The sequence below is a fragment of the Symphalangus syndactylus genome, chromosome 18, assembly GCF_028878055.3.
Source record: "Symphalangus syndactylus isolate Jambi chromosome 18, NHGRI_mSymSyn1-v2.1_pri, whole genome shotgun sequence".
Classification (NCBI taxonomy): Eukaryota; Metazoa; Chordata; class Mammalia; order Primates; family Hylobatidae; genus Symphalangus; species Symphalangus syndactylus.
This window is the reverse complement of record NC_072440.2, coordinates 85,149,029-85,171,068: the sequence shown is the minus strand read 5'-3', so window position 1 is coordinate 85,171,068 and position 22,040 is coordinate 85,149,029. Positions and strand designations below refer to the sequence as shown.

Below are 22,040 nucleotides of genomic sequence, written 5' to 3'. Positions count from 1 at the left end.
GGGATCGCCAGCGCAGTGGGCTAGGTGTTTCATTTTAGAGATACAACACTGTTAAGCGATAAGGAGTTTCGCATGATGTCTTTTTATTTCGCAGTTGAGTCCCAGTTTCTGCCACTTTATCTTTCCCGCCTCCCGGCAGGCAGGCCGTTAACCGTCTTCCGGAAGACGCTGCTAATACCCTCCGGACGCTGCTGCCCGCCATCGTTCCCGAACGACACTCGCTCAGGTACCCACTAACGTCGAGGAACCCTGAGAGCTGACCAATGGTAGCGAGCTTTACTGGGCAGGTCGCCAGCTGCAGCCACGGCCAATAGGCGAGAGACTTCTTGTTTCCTGGCAGAGCGGGGTCCCGGCACCGCGGCGCTCGGGTGTTTTTGGGGGCCCGGGTGGAGGGCCCGGGTGCCGGGGCCCGAGGTGCGGCCTCGCTGGCGGGAGAGGGAGCGGGATCACCGGCCCGGAGAGAGGTGAGGGGCTCTGCGCGGACTACGGGCCCCGCCAGCCCCGGCCCCGCCAGCCCCGGCCCCGCCCCCTTCTCTCAGCCCCTTCAGCCCGAGCCCCTCGAAGGCCACCCCGCACCCCGCTCCCGACCTGGCTTATGCGGTCCCGACCCCGCCCAGCTCCGTGGCCTCACCTCTGACTCCTAGGCCCTCCCTGCCTAACCCCCTGCCGTGGGAGTTCCGTCCCGACCCCTTCCATGCCTCCCAGTCCCACCCTGCCCAGGGCAAGCCCGCTCGGTGTGACGGTTCCCCGCGAGTCGAGGGTGGAGAAGCCAGCCTCCTGCCCCCGAGTGGGACTCTAGCAGCCCACCTCTTTTAGGGGTGCTCAGAACACCCATTACTCATCCACAGCTACTAGGGTAGCTTTCTCAGGGTGCAGTGCTTACGGGGCGGAGGGGGTTGGAAACAGACCCATGCCCTGGCTGGAAGGGAGCTCCAGTCGCTAGGTGAGCCCAGTAGCCTTTGGCTTGGCAGAGGCACCACTGTTAGTTTTCCTCCATACTAGGCATAAGGTAGGAACAAAAAAGGAAGAACCAGCCCTTCGAGGGCTCAGGGGAGCAACACCAGAATGTCCGCTCAGTACTTGTGAGGCCAGAGGCTGGAGAGAGGACTACCCATTTACACTCAGCACCTCGATTCCTCTCTGCTCTGTGCTGGAGAGTGCAGAGCCAGAGATCCAGAACGGCCCATCTCTAAAGGTGGCCATGTATGGTGGTGAGTGTATCTTGGCTAGGTTTGGGAAATCTGACCTCTCTGATTATATTCTCTAATCTTTGGGCTGCAAAGCAGCTGAGAGTTTAGTGTTTTTCAACATAGTTAAGCCGCTGAGTTTTATTTGGGAACAGCCAAGCCAAAGTACAATGGGGTCCCTTTAGGTCATTTACAACCCTTAGTGTTGGGGTACAGAATGCTGCTTTCTCTTGGTCTTTGCTGGAAGACCACTTCTGTGTTTTCTAAGAGAGAGAGAGCCTTTTGCTTCATAGGGCACTCCCTAAGAATAGCTCTTACTTATCAAGAGATACCCAGAAAACTCTTCCATTTATCTTCCCTTTCCTCCTTAACCTAACCCTTGTTTTCCCCCAGCTCTCAGGGCCAGAGCGGGGCAGGAGGATGCTTTCCCAGCCCCACCATGGAGCTGCACTGTGGGGGATTGCTGTTCAGTTCTCGCTTTGATTCAGGGAATCTAGCCCACGTGGAGAAGGTGGAATCTTTGTCCAGTGATGGGGAAGGGGTAGGAAGTGGGGCGTCAGCCCTGACCAGTGGCATTGCCTCTTCCCCTGACTATGAATTCAACGTGTGGACCCGACCAGACTGTGCTGAAACGGAATTTGAGAATGGGAACAGGTATGTGGAACGAAATGGGGGGTGGAAGAAGGCTCCAAACGCATGCTTCAGTTAGCCCTCTGACTTATCTGTTCATACCCAGCATGCTCCCTGTCCTTTTCTGACCCATCCTCCCTCCTTTCTCCTTGTCAAATAGCCCTTTCCCAGTTTGGCTGGCTCCAGCTCTCCCACAGATCATATCTCCAACCCTTCCACATACAATGACCTCTCTCTTACTTTGGTCCTCAGGTCATGGTTCTACTTCAGCGTCCGTGGAGGAATGCCAGGAAAACTCATCAAGATCAACATTATGAACATGAACAAGCAGAGCAAGCTGTATTCCCAGGGCATGGCCCCCTTTGTGCGCACACTGCCCACCCGGCCACGCTGGGAACGCATTCGAGACCGGCCCACCTTTGAGGTAAGTTCTCCATGAGGAGGAAAGAAAGACTTGGGTGCTAAAAGTAGAGAGGAAAGTAAGGCGTTTTTTTCCTTGATACAAGTATGAGGCAGGTGGGACAACAGGTTTAAGTATCAGCTTTTTCTCCAGTGTTTAAGCTAGAGTCCAAGATGAGCCCCTGCCTCAGGAAGCCTAGAAGGAGCCATTTTCATATAGAAAGTGTCAGAGGGAGGGAAGTTGGTAAAGGTGATAAGGGTGTGAGGTCAGTTCCTGGTGGTCCCAGTAGGAGCTCAGTTCTGACAATGGCATGTTGCCCCTCCCTCTTCCTCCTCTGCTCCTCAGATGACAGAGACGCAGTTTGTGTTATCCTTTGTTCATCGTTTCGTGGAGGGCCGTGGGGCCACCACCTTCTTCGCCTTCTGCTACCCCTTCTCCTACAGTGACTGCCAGGAACTGCTAAACCAGCTAGACCAGCGCTTTCCGGAGAACCACCCTACCCATAGCAGGTGCCAGCCCCATTCTTACTCCTGCCACACAGTCCTGGATCAGACAGCACCTCCATTACTTCTGGAATTTGCTCTTAGAGCTCTGAACCACACCTTCATCCGTCTTTTTTCTGTACAGAATGTACAGACAGGACTTTGGGTACCTTTGAAAACTATGTTTCTGTATGACCCTGATCTCAGCATATCGACACCTGCTCTCCAATCTTTCACCTGCCCAGTTCAGACCTCTTACTAGCCCAGCTCCCATTAATTATCCAGAGTTTAGCCAGCATTATGTGACTCAATACACTTTTTTTATCTGCCCCCACGGAGAACAACTCTGACTACATAATCTTTTCTAGGAAGCCACAAACTGGGGATAAACAAGTTCACTCTGTCCTGTACTCTTCATTCTGGCAATGTAAACCCACTCAAATCCTTAGCCTCATTTAACATTGTGAGGGACTATAAGGCCCCAAAGGTTAGGGTGAAGGACCAGATTTTACAGATCCTGGGCTGGTGACAAGGCCTACCTCTTACTAGGACTTTAGGGACTTCTCCTGGCTTAATTTTTTTTCCCTGTAGCCCCCTGGATACCATCTATTACCATCGGGAGCTCCTTTGCTATTCTCTGGATGGACTTCGTGTAGATCTGCTGACGATCACTTCCTGCCATGGGCTTCGAGAAGATCGAGAGCCCCGTCTAGAGCAGCTATTTCCTGATACCAGCACCCCTCGACCATTCCGTTTCGCAGGCAAGAGGGTGAGTGGAAATAGCATAAAGGTAGTTCTTTGGCTTTTCTCTAGCACCAGGTACTGTTTATAGCTAAAGACTGTGTTATCTCTAGGCATCTTGGACATGGCCTCCGCCCGCAACTTGTGGCAAGGGTGATGGTCCCTGCTCCACTTGCAGATTCAGCCAGCTGGAAATCCAGCGTCTATTCCTGCTTCATCCATGACACCCCCCATATACTGTCAAAGTAGAACTATAGGGTAACTGACTTAATGTCTGCTCTCCTCTCTACCTCAGATATTCTTCTTAAGCAGTAGAGTACACCCAGGGGAGACTCCATCTAGCTTTGTCTTCAATGGCTTTCTGGACTTCATCCTCCGACCTGATGATCCCCGGGCCCAAACCCTACGTCGGCTCTTCGTCTTTAAGCTGATTCCCATGTTGAACCCCGATGGTGTGGTCCGGGGACACTACCGGTAAGTGGCTTCCCCAGCCTGTCTGGACTGTTCCCATTTCCCCTCATGCCCTGCATCTCGGTAAAATTCTGTCAGCCTTCTGGCTTCTCCTGTGTTCCCAGTCCTCTTGCACCCTAATAAAGGCAAGCCCATCTCATCTTCCTGAGAAAGCATGAGATCATATCTAGTGGCACTCCCAGAAAGGAACCAAACTAGGATGACTGCAGGCCCATCTGGGTGGAGGCAGCTACCCTGAGGAAGCTCCTTAGGGTTCTGTGGTAAGGGTGACAGCAGATCAAAGAGAGGCCCTGTCTTCAATTCTTTCTTTCCTAACATAGCTTCAGCCTCTCATTTGATAAGTCAGTCTCCTACGGTCTCCTTTTCATCTACACTAGTGTCTCCTTCACTCTCTCAGTCCTCTAGAACCTGCTTCAGTCCTTGTTTTCCTACAGCACAGACTCACGTGGAGTGAATCTGAACCGTCAGTACCTGAAGCCTGATGCCGTCCTGCACCCGGCCATCTATGGGGCCAAAGCTGTGCTTCTCTACCACCATGTGCACTCTCGTCTGAACTCCCAGAGTTCCTCTGAGCACCAGCCCAGTCCCTGTCTCCCTCCTGATGCACCTGTTTCTGACCTGGAGAAAGCCAACAATCTCCATAATGAAGCTCAGTGTGGGCACTCAGCTGACAGGCATAATGCTGAAGCCTGGAAACAAACAGAGCCAGCAGAACAGAAGCTCAACAGTGTGTGGATTATGCCACAACAGTCTGCGGGGCTTGAAGAGCCAGCCCCTGATACCATCCCCCCCAAAGAGAGCGGCGTTGCTTACTATGTGGACCTGCATGGACATGCTTCCAAAAGGGGCTGCTTCATGTACGGAAACAGCTTTAGTGATGAGAGCACCCAGGTGGGAGTCCTAAGAATGTCATGTGAGTGTGAGAGCACCCAGGTGGGAGTCCTAAGAATGTCATGTGAGTGTGAGAAGTGTTGCAGGTTAGGAGATGGGGTTGGGCCATGGACAGAGGGAAGATAGCCTTAGATAGCCTTCTGGCAGGAAAGCCTGTGTAGACTACCTCTGAAAAAGCTTTGAAGGGCCAAGAAGAGATGGCACAGGGGGATTATGTCTCAGTCGTTACATCATGACCTTTTATTAAGGAAAGCTGACTGCATTATAGTCTTTGCTAGAGTCCGGGAATCCAGAGAAGGAAAATTTTGCACTGTTGGAGGCAAGAAGCTAAAAGCTTAAAAAAAAAATTGCTTCCCAACACCTAGAAGTAATGTCAAACTGAGAATTCAAGCAGCACTGATTACTGTTAATGATTGTGATGGTATCTGCTGTGTATTAAGTCACATGGTCGCATACTTGCCGTCTCTTCCTTGCCCCTTGTCCCTTCTGTCTCTCCTGAGTTGACTTTTCTTCCCCAAACAGGTGGAAAACATGCTATATCCAAAGCTCATCTCCTTGAATTCAGCCCACTTCGACTTCCAGGGCTGCAATTTCTCAGAGAAGAATATGTATGCCCGAGACCGTAGAGATGGCCAGTCTAAGGAGGGAAGCGGCCGTGTTGCAATCTACAAAGCCTCAGGGATAATCCACAGGTTGGGTGGAAGCTGAGATATAGTTGATGAAATAGCTTCCCTAAAGAAAACACCGTAGCTGGGTGTGGTGGTGCATGCCTGTAATCCCAGCTACTCAGGAGGCTGAGGCAGGAGAATCGCTTGAACCTAGGAGGCAGAGGTTGTGGCGAGCCGAAATCGCGCCATTACACTCCAGCCTGGGCAACAAGAGCAAAACTCCATCTCAAAAAACAAACAAACAAACAAAAAAAAACACCCAGTTCAGGGTGTTTGAGAGGGAGGGGACCACCTGAGTCTTCTTAAAAGAGAACCTCACAATTAGCATTATTGTCTTTAGTCTAGGATTCTATTTTGGGGGGACTCCCTGGGTATATGGTACAGTACAAAGGTCAGCTGCTAGTTGCTAGGGATTATTAGCACTTTCATTTGTATTCACTTTTTTCCAAGTGATTGCCTCCTTAGACCACTTAAGTTGTCCTCTATGGTTCTGTCCTGATATCTGTTCAGGCGGGACACTGATGAAGGTCTTTATGTCTTAGCTACACACTTGAATGCAACTACAACACTGGACGCTCAGTAAACAGCATCCCTGCTGCCTGCCATGACAATGGGCGTGCCAGCCCCCCTCCCCCGCGGGCTTTCCCCTCCAGATACACTGTGGAACTATTTGAGCAGGTATGAATACATGGTGTAAGTGGGAAAAGGGAGAAACCTTATAGTCTGGAAAGGCCTTCACTCTTAATGCCTGACTCAAGGTCCTTTGAAGAGATATTCATCACTATGGCCCTCTCACCACTATGATTATTTTCCTCAGTTAACAGGAGCATAACTACGACTGTAATAGTATTGAAAGGATGAACAGGCACTATATCTGACCCCACATCACAGAGAATCCCCTAGCTCCTCTGAGTCAGATTCTTTGCCTCTGGGCTTGTCTTTCTCATTCTATTGGATTTATTAGTTTCTGGGCTTAAAAGCACCCTGACTGTAGTGGTCTTGATGATTCTCATTATCCTAATAGAAAGAGCTGGCCGGGTGCGGTGGCTCATGCCTGTAATCTCGGCACTTTGGGAGGCCGAGGCAGGCGGATCACCTGAGGTCAGGAGTTCAAGGCCAGCCTGGCCAATATGGTGAAACCCCATCTCTACTAAAAATAAAAAAATTAACTGGGCATGGTGGCACATGCCTATAGTCCCAGCTGCTCAGGAGGCTGAGGCAGGAGAATCACTTGAACCCGGGAGGCAGAGGTTGCAGTCAGCCGAGATCACACGCCACTGCACTACAGCCTGGGCAACAGGCAACAGATCAAGACTCCAAAAAATAAAAATAAAAAAATACGATCTGCAGGTTACAGAAGGGATTCAAACCCCTTTCCTGTTAGGAGAATTCCTTCATGGTACCAGCCAGAAAGAAAGGACACACCCTGCCCCTCATAATGGAAGAGGGCCCCCAAATTGGCGGTAGTTTAGGGAACAGCTCCAAATCCATTTGCAATAAACAGCCTGGGCACAAAGTTTAGGGCATCCAATGAGCAAATTATAGGTCTGGCCCCTTCTTCCCTTCCACTGTGCTGTGTACCCACCCCAAGGTAGCAGCCTGGATGGGAGGACCAGCATGCTGAGCCAAACTGGACTACCCCACAGGTGGGACGAGCTATGGCCATTGCGGCTCTGGACATGGCGGAATGTAATCCGTGGCCCCGAATTGTACTGTCAGAGCACAGCAGCCTTACTAATCTACGGGCCTGGATGCTGAAACATGTACGCAACAGCCGAGGCCTAAGCAGCACTCTGAATGTGGGTGTCAACAAGAAGAGGGGCCCTCGAACTCCACCCAAAAGTCACAAGTAAGGCCAGCAAAATAGGAGGGAGAAAGGGTAGGACAGTGGGACATGGCTCTAGAGCTAGGAGTTCCAAGGGATTTATATTCCTTCCATCCCCCTCAAAGTGCCAAATGGCAAATATTTTCAGGGTAAATTAAAATTAGTAAGATTAGTTTATTTTTTTAGAATGAGATCCTCTTCCCTTTTACTCTGAGCTACACGCACCTAAGAGATCTGAGTATCAGGCTTGGGATTCACTGCTGCAGAGCCCTGTACAAAATCAAATATAATTGCAGTGGGGCAGGCCTCAGCTTCCAAGGGTTGTGAATGACTGACTGAAGGGAGTTAAAGGGTCAGTGCCAAGGCAGTAGGGGTGAAATTCTTCAGGAGATAAAGCTGCTCAGGGATGGCCCTTAAGACATTTTGAGATTAGCTGGTATTCCCCAGGTTAGATACTTCATCTACGGACATGAATTCCTCACTTCTCCCTTGGAATGGGTCCCTGTGCCTTTTTACCCCAGAGGTGAAGCTTTACTGAGCAGCAGATCCTAGGGAAAGCCTTAGGACACAATATTCCTGGCCCAGGGTTAACTGGCATATGCTTCTTTGCAGTGGGTTGCCTGTCTCCTGCTCCGAAAACACCTTGAGCCGTGCACGAAGTTTTAGCACCGGCACAAGTGCCGGTGGTAGCAGCAGCAGCCAACAAAATTCTCCACAGATGAAGAATTCCCCCAGCTTTCCTTTTCATGGCAGTCGGCCTGCAGGGCTGCCAGGCCTGGGCTCTAGTACCCAAAAGGTCACCCACCGGGTGCTGGGCCCCGTCAGAGGTAAGCCAGTCTGGGAGCCCCTGCAACATGTGTTCGGTTGTCTGGGGCATTGCTGGGGGAAGTAAGAGCTTGAAGATACACTGTTGGCCCAGGACCAAGGGGTGAATCAATAAAATTAGTTTGTAGCAGAACCTGTGGCCTCTCCTACGACCTTGGTGTTCCCTGCGGCATGATTCCAGAGCGGTATTGTGTGTGGCCAGAGGGGGAAGTCTGGGTATCTGGGCTTCAGTGCATGCTAGGAGCCAGGGAAGTTTCCAAGAATGAAACACTAGCTGAAGCAGTGCCAAACAGGACATGGAGCCTCCACGTCACAGACAATGTCAGTCTGTCTTCATGGGGACAGTTAAAGGAATGTCCTCAGAATCCAAATTGCAGCACTGTAGAATGATGGGGAATCTTATCTGTGGTCTTTATGGGCTGAAATTGTTCCTGGCTTCAGAGCTCACTAAGAAAGTGATACTGGGCTGGGTGCAGTGGCTCACGCTTGTAATCCCAGCACTATGGGAGGCTGAGGCAGGCAGATCACTTGAGGCCAGGAGTTCAAGAACAGCCTGGCCAACATGGTGAAACCCCGTCTCTATTAAAAATACAAAAATCAGCCAGGCATGGTGGTGCACACCTGTAATCCCAGCTACTCAGGTAACTGAGGCAGGAGAATCGCTTGAACCCAGGAGGCAGAAGTTGCAGTGAGCCAAGATCGTGCCACTGCACTCCAGCCTGGGCAACAGAGCAAGACTCTGCCTCAAAAAAAGAAAAGAAAGTGGTATCAGAAGGATTCTAACTCTTCCAAAGAAAAATGGAACAAATGCAGACAATTTCTTTTCTAGGTATAAAATGCAGCAGTCTAGCTCTTTCCAGCAGTGCGCACAGTCGCTTAACTGTGCATTAGTAACTCCCAGGTTTTGCCTAATGAGACCCTGCCTGATAAGATTCTGGGTCAAAATTATATACCAGAAACAGATGGGCCTTTAGGGAAAAAGAAGAGGAAATTAATGGGAGTAACCTGGATTGCGGAGGGGGAGAGATTGTTATAGTGCCACTTCTGGAAATACACTAAACCACAAATCAATACTGTACTGGCCTCTGCACTACAGAAATCTTGCCCAGAGTATGGAGGCTTGTTAGCTGGGGCTTAGAGCTTTGCTGGTCTTCCAGCATTACTCACCCTTGTTAGCTTTTCCCAGCTTGCACCCTAGCTGTTGGTACAGACCACAGACATGTGCTGTGTCAGTGGCTGTGTAAATCTGACTGCTAGCGAGAGAAGCCATGGAGGAGAGGGCAATGGTCCTTACCAGCTGTGGCCATTGAGATATTCTATCCCTGACAGGCAACTTGATTATCTGCTTATATTCCAAGCCCCATTGTTTGAGAGTCTTATCTTCATCAGGAAAAGACACTTGTGCACTGTGTTTGAAAAATAATAATGCCTTATATTTACATAGCATTTAACAGTGAACAAGAGAGTATCATATATATAAATTTCATTTAATCCTCACAAGAACGCTATGGGATGGACGATGTTTCCATTTTTCCAACAAGGAAACTGAGGCTTTTTAAGAGTGGTTTCTCCAAGATTGCATAGCTATTCCAACTTGTATCTTCTCATGCTCCAGTGTGCCTAGTTTCCCATGATAAATCTGCTTAAAGTTTTTCTTCTATTTCTTTTCCTTTCTTTTTTTGAGACAGTTTTGCTCTTTCACCCAGGCCAGAGTGAAGTGGTGTGATCTCAGCTCACTGCAACCTTCCACCCCCTGGGTTCAAGCAATTCCCCTGCCTTAGCCTCCCGAATAGCTGGGATTACAGGTGCGTGCCACCACACCCAGTTAAATTTTTTTTTTTTTTTGAAACCCAGTCTCGCTCTGTTGCCCAGGCTGGAGTGCAGTGGTGCGATCTCAGCTCACTGCAACCTCTGCCTCCAAGCTTCAAGTGATTCTCCTGCCTCAGCCTCCTGAATAGCTGGGACTACAGGTGCACACCACCACGTCCGGCTAATTTTTGTATTTTTAGTAGAGACGGGGTTTCACCATGTTGGTCAGGCTGGTCTTGAACTCCTGACCTCGTGATCTCCTGCCTCGGCCTCCCAAAGTGTTGGAATTGCAGGCGTGAGCCACTGTGCCTGGCCAATTTTTGTATTTTTAGTAGAGACGGGGTTTCACCATGTTGGCCAGGCTGGTCCTGAACTCTTGACCTCAGTTGATCCACCAGCCTCATCCTCCCAAAATGCTAGGATTACAGGCGTGAGCCACCGCACCCAACCTCTTTCTTTTTTGGTCAGCCTCTTCTAGCTCTTAACTCATAGTTCCTGGGAATTCCTTCATCAGCATCCTAAGTTCTCCTTTCCTGACTACAAAGGGAAATAGTAAAGAGCCTTTTCTAGGTTGTCACTAGAATATTCTAGGCCCCTCTTTTTTTTTTTTGAGATAGAGTTTCGCTCTTGTTACCTAGGCTGGAGTGCAATGGTGCAATCTTGGCTCACTGCAGCCTCTGCCTCCTGTGTCCATGTGATTCTCCTGCCTCAGCCTCCCAAGTAGCTGGGATTACAGGCACCCACCACCACGCCCAACTAATTTTTTGTATTTTTAGTAGAGGAGATTTCACTATGTTTGCCAGGCTGGTCTTGAACTCCTGACCTCAGGCGGATCCACCCACCTCAGCTTCCCAAAGTGCTGGGACTACAGGCATGAACCACTGTGCCCATCTAGGCTTTTGTTTTTTTGTTTTTTTTTTTTGAGACGGAATTTCACTCTTGTTGCTCAGGCTGGAGTGCAATGGCATGATCTTGGCTCACCACAACCTTCTCCTCCCGGGTTCAAGTGATCATCCTGCCTTAGCCTCCCAAGTAGCTGGGATTACAGGGATGCGCCACCACACCCGGCTAATTTTTTTTGTATTTTTAGTAGAGACGGGGTTTCTCCATGTTGGTCAGGCTGGTCTTGAACTCCCAACCTCAGGCGATCCGCCCGCCTCAGCCTCCCAAAGTGCTGGGATTACAGGCATGGGCCACCGCGTCCGGCTAGGCACTTTTTAATCACTATTTTATTGACATCCTCCCTGCCCCACTTCCAATGCACAACACTGCATTGAGCCCCCTGAGGTGAAGGACATGGATTCTATTTCTCTGTTACTTCCCCCTACCAATAGAAAATATGCAGTCAGTACTAAGTAATTCCTGGTTGATTGACTTGAAACTTAATAGGGGAAACAGGACAGTAAACATAACATGAGAGCGCACACTGTAAATATCCTGAGGGTTTGGGGAACTACTGTGGTAGATAAACATAAGAGTAATTAACCAAATAATGTTCAGTTAAGAAATAATTTGAAAAATAGGTAGCACATAGTTTGACAGAAACATTCCCAAAGTGAGAAATGACCGCCAGGAGCAGAACAGAGCTGGTGGGTGGAGAGGACAAAAAGCATGTATACCTAGGTGGGTATGCAAAAGGCCAATCCCATCACCAAGGAGATTAGGTGAAGAGAGCAGTAGCTCAAATGTCTTGAGAACAAGGATTATGAGCTTAACTGAGACAATGGTAACAACTGTGTGTTTCTACAAATGGGAATAAACGTAAGACTGTGTAAGACACTGGACAGGAAACGGGGGGTGAGATGACCAGAGCCAGTATCAGCGTCTGGAAAGGAGAGATAAGTATTAGAAAGGGGGGCAGGATTTAGTGATGGTAGAAGACAGAGGAACTAAGAGGGCTTTAAGGCTACTTTTTCCACTGCAAACAAAAGCTTCAGGAAGTGTCTCCTAACACATCTACTTATGCCCTTAGCACCTAGTCCTGTGCCTGGCACTTAGTAAGTGAACAGCAAGTATTTGTGGAATGAATAAAAAGCAAGAAGTTGGGAATCAAATGAATGCTTGTCTCGGCCAGGCGTGGTGGCTCACGCCTGTAATCCCAGCACTTTGGGAGGCCGAGGCGGGCGGATCACGAGGTCAGGAGATGGAAATCATCCTGGCTAACACGGTGAAACCTCATCTCTACTAAAAATACAAAAAATTAGCTGGGTGTGGTGGTGGGCGCCTGTAGTCCCAGCTACTCCGGAGGCTGAGGCAGGAGAATGGCGTGAACCCGTGAGGCGGAGCTGGCAGTGAGCCGAGATCGCGCCACTGCACTCCAGCCTGGATGACAGAGCGAGACTCCGTCTCAAAAAAAAAAAAAAAAAAAAAAAAAATGCTTGTCTCACCTTTCTACCCCTCAGAGGGCATAAATCAGGTCTGTGATTGTCCGAGGGATTCACTAAGATCTGGAGTGCTAGGGACAGTTCCAAAGACGTTCAGGGAGGATGACACACAGGACCTTGGCACAAGTCAAGTAACTGCTGCTGTGAACAGTGAGACCTTAGAACACCCATTCTGACTCATTCAAGGGGAGATCAGTCTCCCCTCAGACCTCTTAGACCTTTGCCCAGTACTATCCTACCACCCCCAAAATGGAACATCTGGCTGGTTACCATAAGATACCATTTCATAACCTCTGGAAGCAGAGCTGATCACGTCACTTTTGCACTCTTGCTTGTTCTTTCTCGCTTGCTTTTACCCTTTCCTGGGGTAGGGTGAAGGTTTGTCCCTTAATATGGTTTTAGCATGCCTCTGTATGTAGGTATTTCTCAAATTATCTAAACTATTTCCTCTATCAAGTTCATGATTTCTGCCTACTGTGCACTGTCAGCTGGACATCTTCCTCACATCCATTTTAATCACAGAATTACTTGGCTCTGAGCCCTAGACTGTCTCTGTCATTGGTGGTAGCTAATGTTTTAGGTTATTTGACTATGGCCACGAGTCTTGACTTCTGTTATCCTATTGGCAACCTGTGCCAACTCTCATTAGCCCCCTAACATCTGGCTGTTTTTGACTTTTTTTTTTTTTTTTGAGACTGTCTCTGACACCCAGGCTGGAGTGCAGTGGTGTGATCACAGCTCACTCCAACCTTCGTGTCCCTGGCTCAAGTGATCCTCCAACCTCAGCCTCCCTAGTAGCTGGGCCTACAGGTGCACACCACCACACCTGGCTAATTTTTGTATTTTTTTTTTTTAGTAGAGATGGGGTTTCGCCAAGTTGCCCAGCCTAGTCTCAAGCTCCTGGACTCAAGTGATCCAGCCGCCTCAGCCTCCCAAGGCACATGAGCCACCGTGCCTGGCGTTTTTGACTCTTGACCACCATCTTAACCTGTAATTGGTACCCAGCATATCTCCTCATAGTAGAGTAGCTTCCATCCTGAGATCTCTCCCTTTCTTCTTTATTCATACAAGTATCAATTTTTTTTTCCATTCAATTTTATTTTTTTTTTTTTCCATTTTGGTTTGGAACCTTTCTTTCTTTTTTTTTTGAGACAGAGTCTCACTCTGTTGCCCAGGCTGGAGTGCAGTGGCCGATCTCGGCTCACTGCAATCTCCGCCTCCCGAGTTCAGGTGATTCTCCTGCCTCAGCCTCTGGAGTAGCTGGGATTACAGGCGCACACCACCACGCCCGGCTAATTTTTTGTATTTTTAGTAGAAACGGGGTTTCTCCACGTTGGTCAGGCTGGTCTCGAACTCCCGACCTCAGGTGATCTGCCTGCCTCAGCCTCCCGAAGTGGTGGGATTACAGGTGTGAGCCACCATGCCTGACCTGGTTTGGACCTTTCAAAAGTATTCTTGTCACTGCCTGCTAATTCCCAGTGTGGCTGGGAAGATGAAGTTACTGTCACTTCTTAAGTTGGAGGATTTTCATATCCAACACGTTTATTAATGGTCAGTTGGCATGCTGGCACCTCTGGTGAATTCAGTTCTACGAAAAGTTAATAGCCCATCAGTTTGAGAGCATTTGGCACCTGCTGTTCCTCCGTGATGAGGAAGGACACGCCAAAGCTGCAAGCCTCCCTACCCCATCCATTTACCATCTGTCCCCCTGGGCCCCACCCTTCAGAACTTGTAGTAATAAGTCTGGAGACATGAGTGGACCAGAGACAGCTGCCCCAAAGGATATAACTGTATGCCTTTAGACTCCCAGAGATGATTGATCCAGCTCATGGTGTCTACTGTTCAAGTAAACAAAACATTGATTATGGTCTCTGGTTTTTCAGGTTGTATTTTACAGGCACTGAGATATATAGTGTTGGAGGCAACAAAGTCCCTACTCCCAAGAAACTCAAGTTCCAGTTAGAAAAAATATTAGCTTATGTTTATTGAGTACTATGTGCCTGTAAGTACTTTACACATACTAACTTAATTAAACAGAAACCATACACTACTAGCCACACAAAGGATGAAGGTAATGAGGAGAGAACAATTAATGTTGCCTGTAATGGTCAAGTAAGCTTCAAGTAAGAGAGGTAACATTTGAGATGGGACATGAAAGATGGTCATGGTTTCACTAGAAAAGGAAACAGTTCCAGAGGAACCACACACAACTAGTAGCCATGGGGTCTATAGCAGAGGGTATGAAGGATCAAATCAGCATCCTACTAAGGATGTGCAGACTGGAACTATAGTGGGCAAGGCTTTGAATGTGTAGTGTTCAAAAGTTTAGACTTCATCCTTTAGAAGATCTTCAAGCCCAGTGCAATGGCTCACACCTGTAATCCCAGCACTTTGGGAACTGAGGCAGGAAGATCGCTTGAGCCCATGAGTTCCAGACCAGCCTGGGCAACATGGTGAGACTCCATCTCCACAAAAAATTTAAAAATTAGCGGGGCTTGGTGGCGTGTGCCTGTTGTCCCAGCTACTTGGGATGCAGGAGGTCAAGTTTGCAGTGAGCCATGTTCATGCTACTGCACTACAGCCTAGGTGACAGAGTGAGACCCGTCTCCAAAAAAAAAAAGAACTCAAGTGACTGCAGAGATAGAATTGTAGGATTTGATTACACAAGTGCAAATCTAAGAGAGGAGGAGTAGAAAGATGAAACAAGGTTTCCAGCAGTTGGGTTTTGCACGAAGACAGGGAGAATGAAAGAAAGGGAGAGAATGAGTTTTGTTTTGTCAAGGGTACTTTCTTGGGAAAAAAATTTCCAGTGGACAATTAGAGCTGGATTTCAGGAGAAAAGGGCTAGAGAGTGATTTGGGAGTTTAAGAGTAAGTACAGCAAGAGAGGCCCAAGGACAGAATGGTAGGGAAGACTTGACATTTAAGGGGCAGGAAGAACAGCTGGAAGAGAAGCAATTAGTGGTAAGAGGGGAACCAAGGAAAGCTGTTAGCCAAGCTCAGTAACTTCTTTGCCAAAAGAATGAACTGGGCCAGGTGCGGTGGCTCACACCTGTAATCCCAACACTTTGGGAGGCCAACGTGGGTGGATCTCTTGAGCCTAGGAGTTCAAGACCAGCCCAGGCAACATGGCAAAACCCCGTCTGTACTAAAAACACAAAATTTAGGCTGGGTGCGGTGGCTCACACCTACCTGTAATCCCAGCACTGTGGGAAGCCAAGGCGGGCAGATCACAAGGTCAGGGGTTCGAGACCACCCTGACCAACATGGTGAAACCCTGTCTCTACTAAAAATACAAAAATTAGCCAGGCATGGTGGCACGCGCCTATAATCCCAGCTACTTGGGAGGCTGAGGCAGGAGAATCACTTGAACCCGGGAGGCAGACATTGCAGTGAACCAAGATCACACCACCGCACTCCGGCCTGAGCGACAAAGCAAGACTCTCTCCAAAACAAAACAAAAAAACAAAAATTAGCTGAGCATGGTGGTGGGCACCTATAGCGCCAGCTACTCAGGAGGCTAGGTGGGAGGATCACCTGAGCCTGGGAGGTTGAGGCTGCGGTGAGCCATGACCGTGCCATTGTGCACTTCTTCAGCCTGGGTGACAGAGTGGAAACCTTTTATCAAAAAAAAAAAAAAAAAAAAACTAGCAGGATGAAGGCTAGTGGAGAATGGATAACTGTAATAAATAGTAGGTCTTTCTACCCATCTTATATTAATAGTTACTTGAGGAGAGGGATGTGGGTCTGATGACAAGCTTGAAAACTGGCATCTTTTGACCAGGGAAGCCAGCAGGTCAGTGAAGGCTGCCTCATAGTGCCCCACTTATTTGCCCTTTTATCTGCTTGTATCTCTTCCACTCAGAGCCCCGAAGCCAGGACAGGAGACGGCGGCAGCAGCCACTGAACCATCGTCCTGTAGGCAGCCTCGCTCCATCCCCAGCTCCTACTAGTTCTGGCCCAGCCTCCTCACACAAGCTGGGCTCCTGTCTACTGCCTGATTCACTGAACATACCAGGTCTGTACCCGCTGCCACTGAAATCTGGGTTTGCCAGCCTCCTCCATGGCCAGGCCAGGTTCTTTAAGCCTAGTTGGGAGACCAGGGGCATCACTTATTCTCTTGGTATCCTAAACCTCTAACACTGGTGCCTTTGTATAGGAAGCTGGAATTTATTAATGTCTCTGTGTAATAAACAATAGTTAACATTTATTGAAAATTTACTATGTGCCAGGCACTGCTCTACACACTTAATTTCATTTAATCCTCATTTTTACAGTTGAGGAACCTGAGGACTTTGTCTACCTGCAAAGTGCTACTTATGCAAATTCCCTGACTCCAGGAGCTGGGCAACATTAGACAAAACAGGAGAATGAAAAAAGCATGACGGGACTTTCTCCTGTCAACACTGCTAAATGCTGTGTGTAGCCGTATCATTCACACAATGCCATCTCTTCTCCTTTAAATTATAGACCCAGCTATATAAAGGAAGGGATGGGAATGATTTTAAGACCCTAGTCCAACATGTTCTACCTCATTCAAAGACTCCTACTCCCAACCTGTCAACTCTCCTCAGTGGGTAGCACTGAATCCACCAATCCTGGGTAGAGCTGACTTGATCCTCAAATGCTAAACATATGATTGCAGTAGTATAAACTGACACAGAAGTTAAGTTTGGGTACATTCCGATTCTAGCCTGGAGTTGCTGCTCCACCCCTTGGACCACCAGACTAGAGCCTCAACCAGGGGTGATTTTGCTGCCAGGTGACATCAGGCAACACCTGGAGACATTTTTGGTTGTTACACTGAGGAGGGGGGAGATGAGGAAACAGCATAAATTGTTCAGAGGCTAGGGATGCTGCTAAACATCCTACAATGCACAAGACTACTCCCCACAATAAAGAATTATCCAACCCAAATGTCAATGTGCCAAGGTTAAGAAACCCTGATCCTTTGGAAGTTAGCTCCTCTTCTCTGTGACCCCTACCCTGATCAGTTTCCTCTGTTGCCTAGGGAGCAGCTGCTCACTCTTGTCCTCCAGGCACAAACCAGAGGCTGTCATGGTAATCGGGAAAGGTCTGCTAGGGACTGGAGCTCAGATGCCCTGCATCAAGACTCGATTGCAGGTAATATTTTTGGGTCTCCAGCACAACTACTCTGGCAGAACCCAGCAAGGCACTGTTCCTCTGGGTAGTGGGAGGGAAAACGCTCAGCACTGCTTTACTGCATCTACCCTTGGCCACATCAGAGAGCTTCTCTGGTGCCTGAGTGCCTGTCTGTCCAGTCCCCTTCCTGCCCTCCACCATCCCCATCAGCCAGGTCATTTGCTTGCTTTCAACCTGTGTCCCTGCCAGATATACCCCAACCTCAGCCTGCTAGCTTTGGCTTTCCCTGCCCCTGCCCTTAGCTTCTCCTCTCTTTCTGCCCAGACCTGCCCGAGGAGAGTTTCCGCCAGGAGGGGTCCCGGATTCCCCAGGTAACACATTTGGTTGCTGCTGCTAGGAACAGCCCTGCCACCAACTCCGATTCAGTCCAGATCCCCATGCTAGGTAAAGTTGAGTATAGGAAGAAGCTGACTGGATGGGTGAAGTGTACACTGCTGTGGCAGGGGCTGAAGCATAGAGGGCTCTGAGAGAGGTCTACCAACCCTCCACTATCTTTCTACACAGTGTTTCTCTACTCACCCAGACCTTAGTCATGGTGTAGCCATGGCAGTTAAATGCTGGATCCGTTTGCCACCCCTAGTTATAGACTTGGAGTGCATAGTCATGGACTGAATCCAGGACTTCTCTGGCTATTACCTTGCCTCACCCTCTCAGCTAGAATTCAATGTCCCAGTACCTCTACTGATCCCTATACTACAACACTCTTATGCATGGAAACTCTAGAAGCAAACTAAAAGCAAAAAACTCAGGCCGGGCGCGGTGGCTCACGCTTGTAATCCCAGCACTTTGGGAGGCCGAGGCGGGCGGATCACGAGGTCAGGAGATCGAGACCACGGTGAAACCCCGTCTCTACCAAAAATACAAAAAATTAGCCGGGCGTGGTGGCGGGCGCCTGTAGTCCCAGCTACTCGGAGAGGCTGAGGCAGGAGAATGGCGTGAACCCGGGAGGCGGAGCTTGCAGTGAGCCGAGATCGCGCCACTGCACTCCAGCCTGGGTGACAGAGCAAGACTCCGTCTCAAAAAAAAAAAAGCAAAAAACTCATGGAAGAATCCAGCCTCTTAGCACAAACCCTGTCCACACAGGCTAGGCCCAGGTTGGGCCGGGGCTCACCGCCGACTCGCAGAGGGATGAAAGGCTCTTCAGGCCCCACATCCCCTACCCCCCGGACCAGGGAGAGCAGTGAGCTGGAGCCGGGATCCTGCTCTGCTACACCAGGGTGAGCACTTGGGTCCAGTCCCTCACACCACCCCTCACTTCTGTCCCTTCATTCCCATTTCTGTCATTCAGAATAATTTTCTGCCTTCCCTACTCCTTTTGAGCACAAAGACTAAATGTACTTTCATTAAGAATCTAGTCCCTGATTTGTTTTTCCCCCCACCGTGGCCAAGTCTTCAATCCAAAGGAAAAGAAAACAACTTTTAGTTAGGGCCTAAGGTCTAGGAGCTGGCTGGTTCCAGCGTCAAACCACTGTGCAGTAACCAACTTGCCCATCCTTACCCATCTTCATCTCGCTCCACTTCTTTCACTTCCCAGCCCCTGGTTAGTGGAACAGAAGAGGAGCAGAGTTTTCACAGCCCTGATTCCTCTCTCTTTTCTGTTGCAGGCTGCCTCAGGCCAGGCCCCCACGGCCCCGCTCTGCCCCTGCCTTTTCTCCCATATCCTGTAGTCTATCTGACTCCCCATCCTGGAATTGTTACAGCGGGGGTCCCTTGGGCCAACCTGAGGTTTGTTTTGTCCCTAAATCTCCCCCACTCACTATTTCTCCCCGGGTCTGATAATGCCTTTATGTTCAAGCCCAGGATATAGCCCCAAGATGGGGAAACACAGTGGGAAATATGCTAGTTCCCCTCCAGGCCGCTGATTCCATGTGACAGCCATTAAGTCCTTGGAATGCCAGCCACGCTGTCCAAGGCATTACAGAGTATCACCTTCAGACAGAACAAAACAGGGACCTGCCACCCCTTCCCTCCCTCCGCAGCACAAGATTTTGGGACCACAAAAAAAATGTCTACATTTTTATATTGGGAGGAGGGAGTAGAAAAACAAGCCCCTATACTGGGCCCTATTCAGTGGCAGCTTCTTGTTCCATAGGATTAAGGAAGACTTTGAGGAAATAAAAGTTGTTTGGAAAAATCCAGGTGTAGTTGCTTTGTATGTTGTGATGGGTAGAAGGGATGAAGTGAAGTGTGAAGGCCCCTCATACCCTCCATCTTGCCTCAGACTATGTCCTGGAACCCTAGAAAAGAGGGGGAAAGACCTGAGGTAAGGAAAATGCTGCAGCTTTCCTCTGGGGAATCCTTCAGGAAGTAACGCCCATCCATGTTCCCTTTATACTTGTGACCCACACTTAAGGCTGGCTCCAAAGCCCCCCCTTCCTTCTCTATAGTTTGGGTCAGCAGCCAACCCCTGGCCTCAGAACATGGAAACAGAATTCTACATCTGTCACCCCCCTCACCAAAAAAAATCTGCTCAAATAAGGCCTAAACAACCTGGGGAAAATGAAGGCTATTTAAGAGCCCAAATCCTCATATTTGGATGGTACCCTCGGTACCTTCGTTCCTACCGGTGTCAGTGCCTCCTTGCAACTATACTCCCAACTTGGGCATCTACCTACTGGGAACAAGATGGGGACTGTGAGGGTTAAGAAACCCACTCCCATTCTAGCAGGGAACAGTTTACGGGGAGAGGACAGCGCGCTCTCTACTCTGTGCAGATAAAGGGGCCCAGTTCTGGACTGTATCATGCTTGGCCCGACACTTTTCTGATTGTAAGTTTCGAACCCTGCTAGCCCTGGCGCGGCCTCGCCACTCAGCTCTGGGGGCTGGGCGCTACAGCCCCGGGCCGTTACCTGGGGCGGAGAAAGCGCCACTTTCATTCCTGCTTCTTGGGATTGTTGACGGCCACGTAGTGATAGAGAACGACAAGCAAGAAGAGCGACACGCCCAGCATGTTGGCGAAGATGGCGAGCTGCACGTCCGTGATCATCCTGCGGAGAAGAGAAGGGCTGAGCCGCGGGCTGGCGCACTCCTCGCCCTCGCAAGGACCCGTCCTCGCCCCACGGGCCAGCCACGGTCACGGCGGGGCTGGCCCGTGGGACGGCCCCTGCGTGCCTCTGACCTGACCAGTCCGGCTCGGCTACGACGCCGCAGCGAACAATCCCGAAGTAAGAGACCTGGACCGGAACTTCGTAGCGCCAGCTCAGGCCCGAACAAGCCGCTTCCGGCGGGGTGCGCGGTCGGGACGGCCTCTCTAGCCCCGCCGTCTCGTCGGCTCCACGCTGCGCGCTACGGCCGCGACTGGGGCGGGGCCTCGGGCGCTGCTGCGGTGGGAGGTCCAGCCGTAGGGGGTGGGGCGGGGCCACGGACGCGCGCCTGGGCCCGGCACCAAACAGCTGGCTGCAGCTGGCGTAGCTCGGGACGCGGCTAGCAAAGCCGTGGTGGCCGCCTCCCCGGGGCCGAGGAGTGGGCTGGGGCGAGGGTGCAGCGGCGGGGCCGGCGGGATACTCCAACCCCCTTCCGGCCCCGGCCCCGGCCCTCAGTACTGCTGCCCACCCTTCGCTTCCCGGCCCGGCCCAACCAGGTGCTTCCTTTGGGTCCTGCCCTCAGTGCCCTCTCCCTGGCTCCGACGGCGGGGACAGGGGTGGGAGGCGTTGTAGAATGGGGACAGGGCTGGTGCTGCCAGGTGCTCCTTTCTCCGGCGCCATCCTTTTGTGACCCACATGCAACCAAGTAGAACCATCCTGCCTTTTGTGATCTGACCAGGTTCTGTCTTAGCCGGGCTCCCTCCCTCCACTCTACCCCCGGAGGTGGGCGTCGGAAATAGGGCGGACCCTCCCGGAATCAAAACCCAAACCGTGGGACTTCGGCCAAGTGGGAAATCACCCCCCGGATGTGGGGGAGGGAGAAGGGGAGGAATGGAGAGGAGGAGGAAGGGCTGGGACAAGCAAGAGGGGTCCTGGGTTCAGGACAGATTAGGTCGCCGAAGAGAACGAAGAGCGGTGGCTGCGGGTACCCGAGGGTCTCTGGCGAGGGAAGAGGCACCCTGGAACTCCCCAAGCCTCTGCCCAGCCAGAACTTTCTCCCCCCTCACTCCATGCTCTCAGCTTCACCATAAAAGGGAACGGCACTGAGCCAGGCCGGGGCCAGGGGCTGGGCTGTTGCTCTGGAGCTGTCAGGGGTAATGGAAGCCAGTTGCTTTGCGGTAGAGGGGGGCCAGGGCTCAGGGGAGGCCTCTGCTTCTCGGAGCCAAAGAAAACTCTACAGGAGATGCTATGGGCTTGGGACAGGGGACCAGTTTGCCGCCTGTGTGCACTGAGCTGGGGATGCACTATCCCAAAGTGGCCTTCCCTGGCCTGGAACCATCAACAGTTTGTCCCCCAGGGCTTCAGCCCGGTGGCTCCTAAACATAATCCCTGCCTTTAGTAGTCTGTAGTTCCCCTGGCCTCCCCCCACCTCACCACCAGCCCCCACTCAATATTTCCCAGAAGCTTGATATTTAGAAAGCCGAGTCCCCTCCACATAACACTGGTGAAACCCCAGACAGGTACTCCCTTATGCATCCCTCA

The 22,040-nt window shown here is 50.5% G+C and overlaps 2 protein-coding genes across 3 annotated transcripts; one reads left to right on the top strand and one right to left on the bottom strand.

The window, feature by feature from the left end:
* The first annotated feature begins 283 nt into the window (after window positions 1-283).
* AGBL5 (AGBL carboxypeptidase 5) lies at window positions 284-19,609 on the top strand. Of its 2 annotated transcripts, XR_008652655.2 has the most exons (16): window positions 284-464; window positions 1,581-1,841; window positions 2,070-2,241; window positions 2,563-2,726; window positions 3,291-3,468; window positions 3,736-3,914; window positions 4,346-4,802; window positions 5,325-5,494; window positions 6,013-6,148; window positions 7,117-7,319; window positions 7,908-8,122; window positions 16,178-16,330; window positions 17,324-17,436; window positions 17,740-17,786; window positions 18,559-18,692; window positions 19,080-19,103. XR_008652655.2 is itself a non-coding variant. In XM_055253996.2 (15 exons), the coding sequence occupies exons 2-15, from the start codon at window positions 1,627-1,629 to the stop codon at window positions 19,249-19,251; spliced, it is 2,661 nt and encodes an 886-aa protein (XP_055109971.2). In that variant the 5' UTR covers window positions 284-464; window positions 1,581-1,626; the 3' UTR covers window positions 19,252-19,609. The 2 variants fall into 2 exon arrangements, 1 of the variants encoding a protein (XP_055109971.2); XM_055253996.2 differs by lacking the exon at window positions 17,740-17,786 and having other exon boundaries at window positions 19,080-19,609.
* Window positions 19,479-20,759, bottom strand: OST4 (oligosaccharyltransferase complex subunit 4, non-catalytic). The gene is made up of 3 exons (XM_055254019.2): window positions 20,594-20,759; window positions 20,325-20,462; window positions 19,479-19,712 (listed from the first exon to the last, which is right to left on the bottom strand). Exon 2 carries the CDS (start codon window positions 20,459-20,461, stop codon window positions 20,348-20,350), a length of 114 nt encoding a protein of 37 aa, XP_055109994.1. The 5' UTR covers window position 20,462; window positions 20,594-20,759; the 3' UTR covers window positions 19,479-19,712; window positions 20,325-20,347.
* Window positions 20,760-22,040: the final 1,281 nt, after the last annotated feature.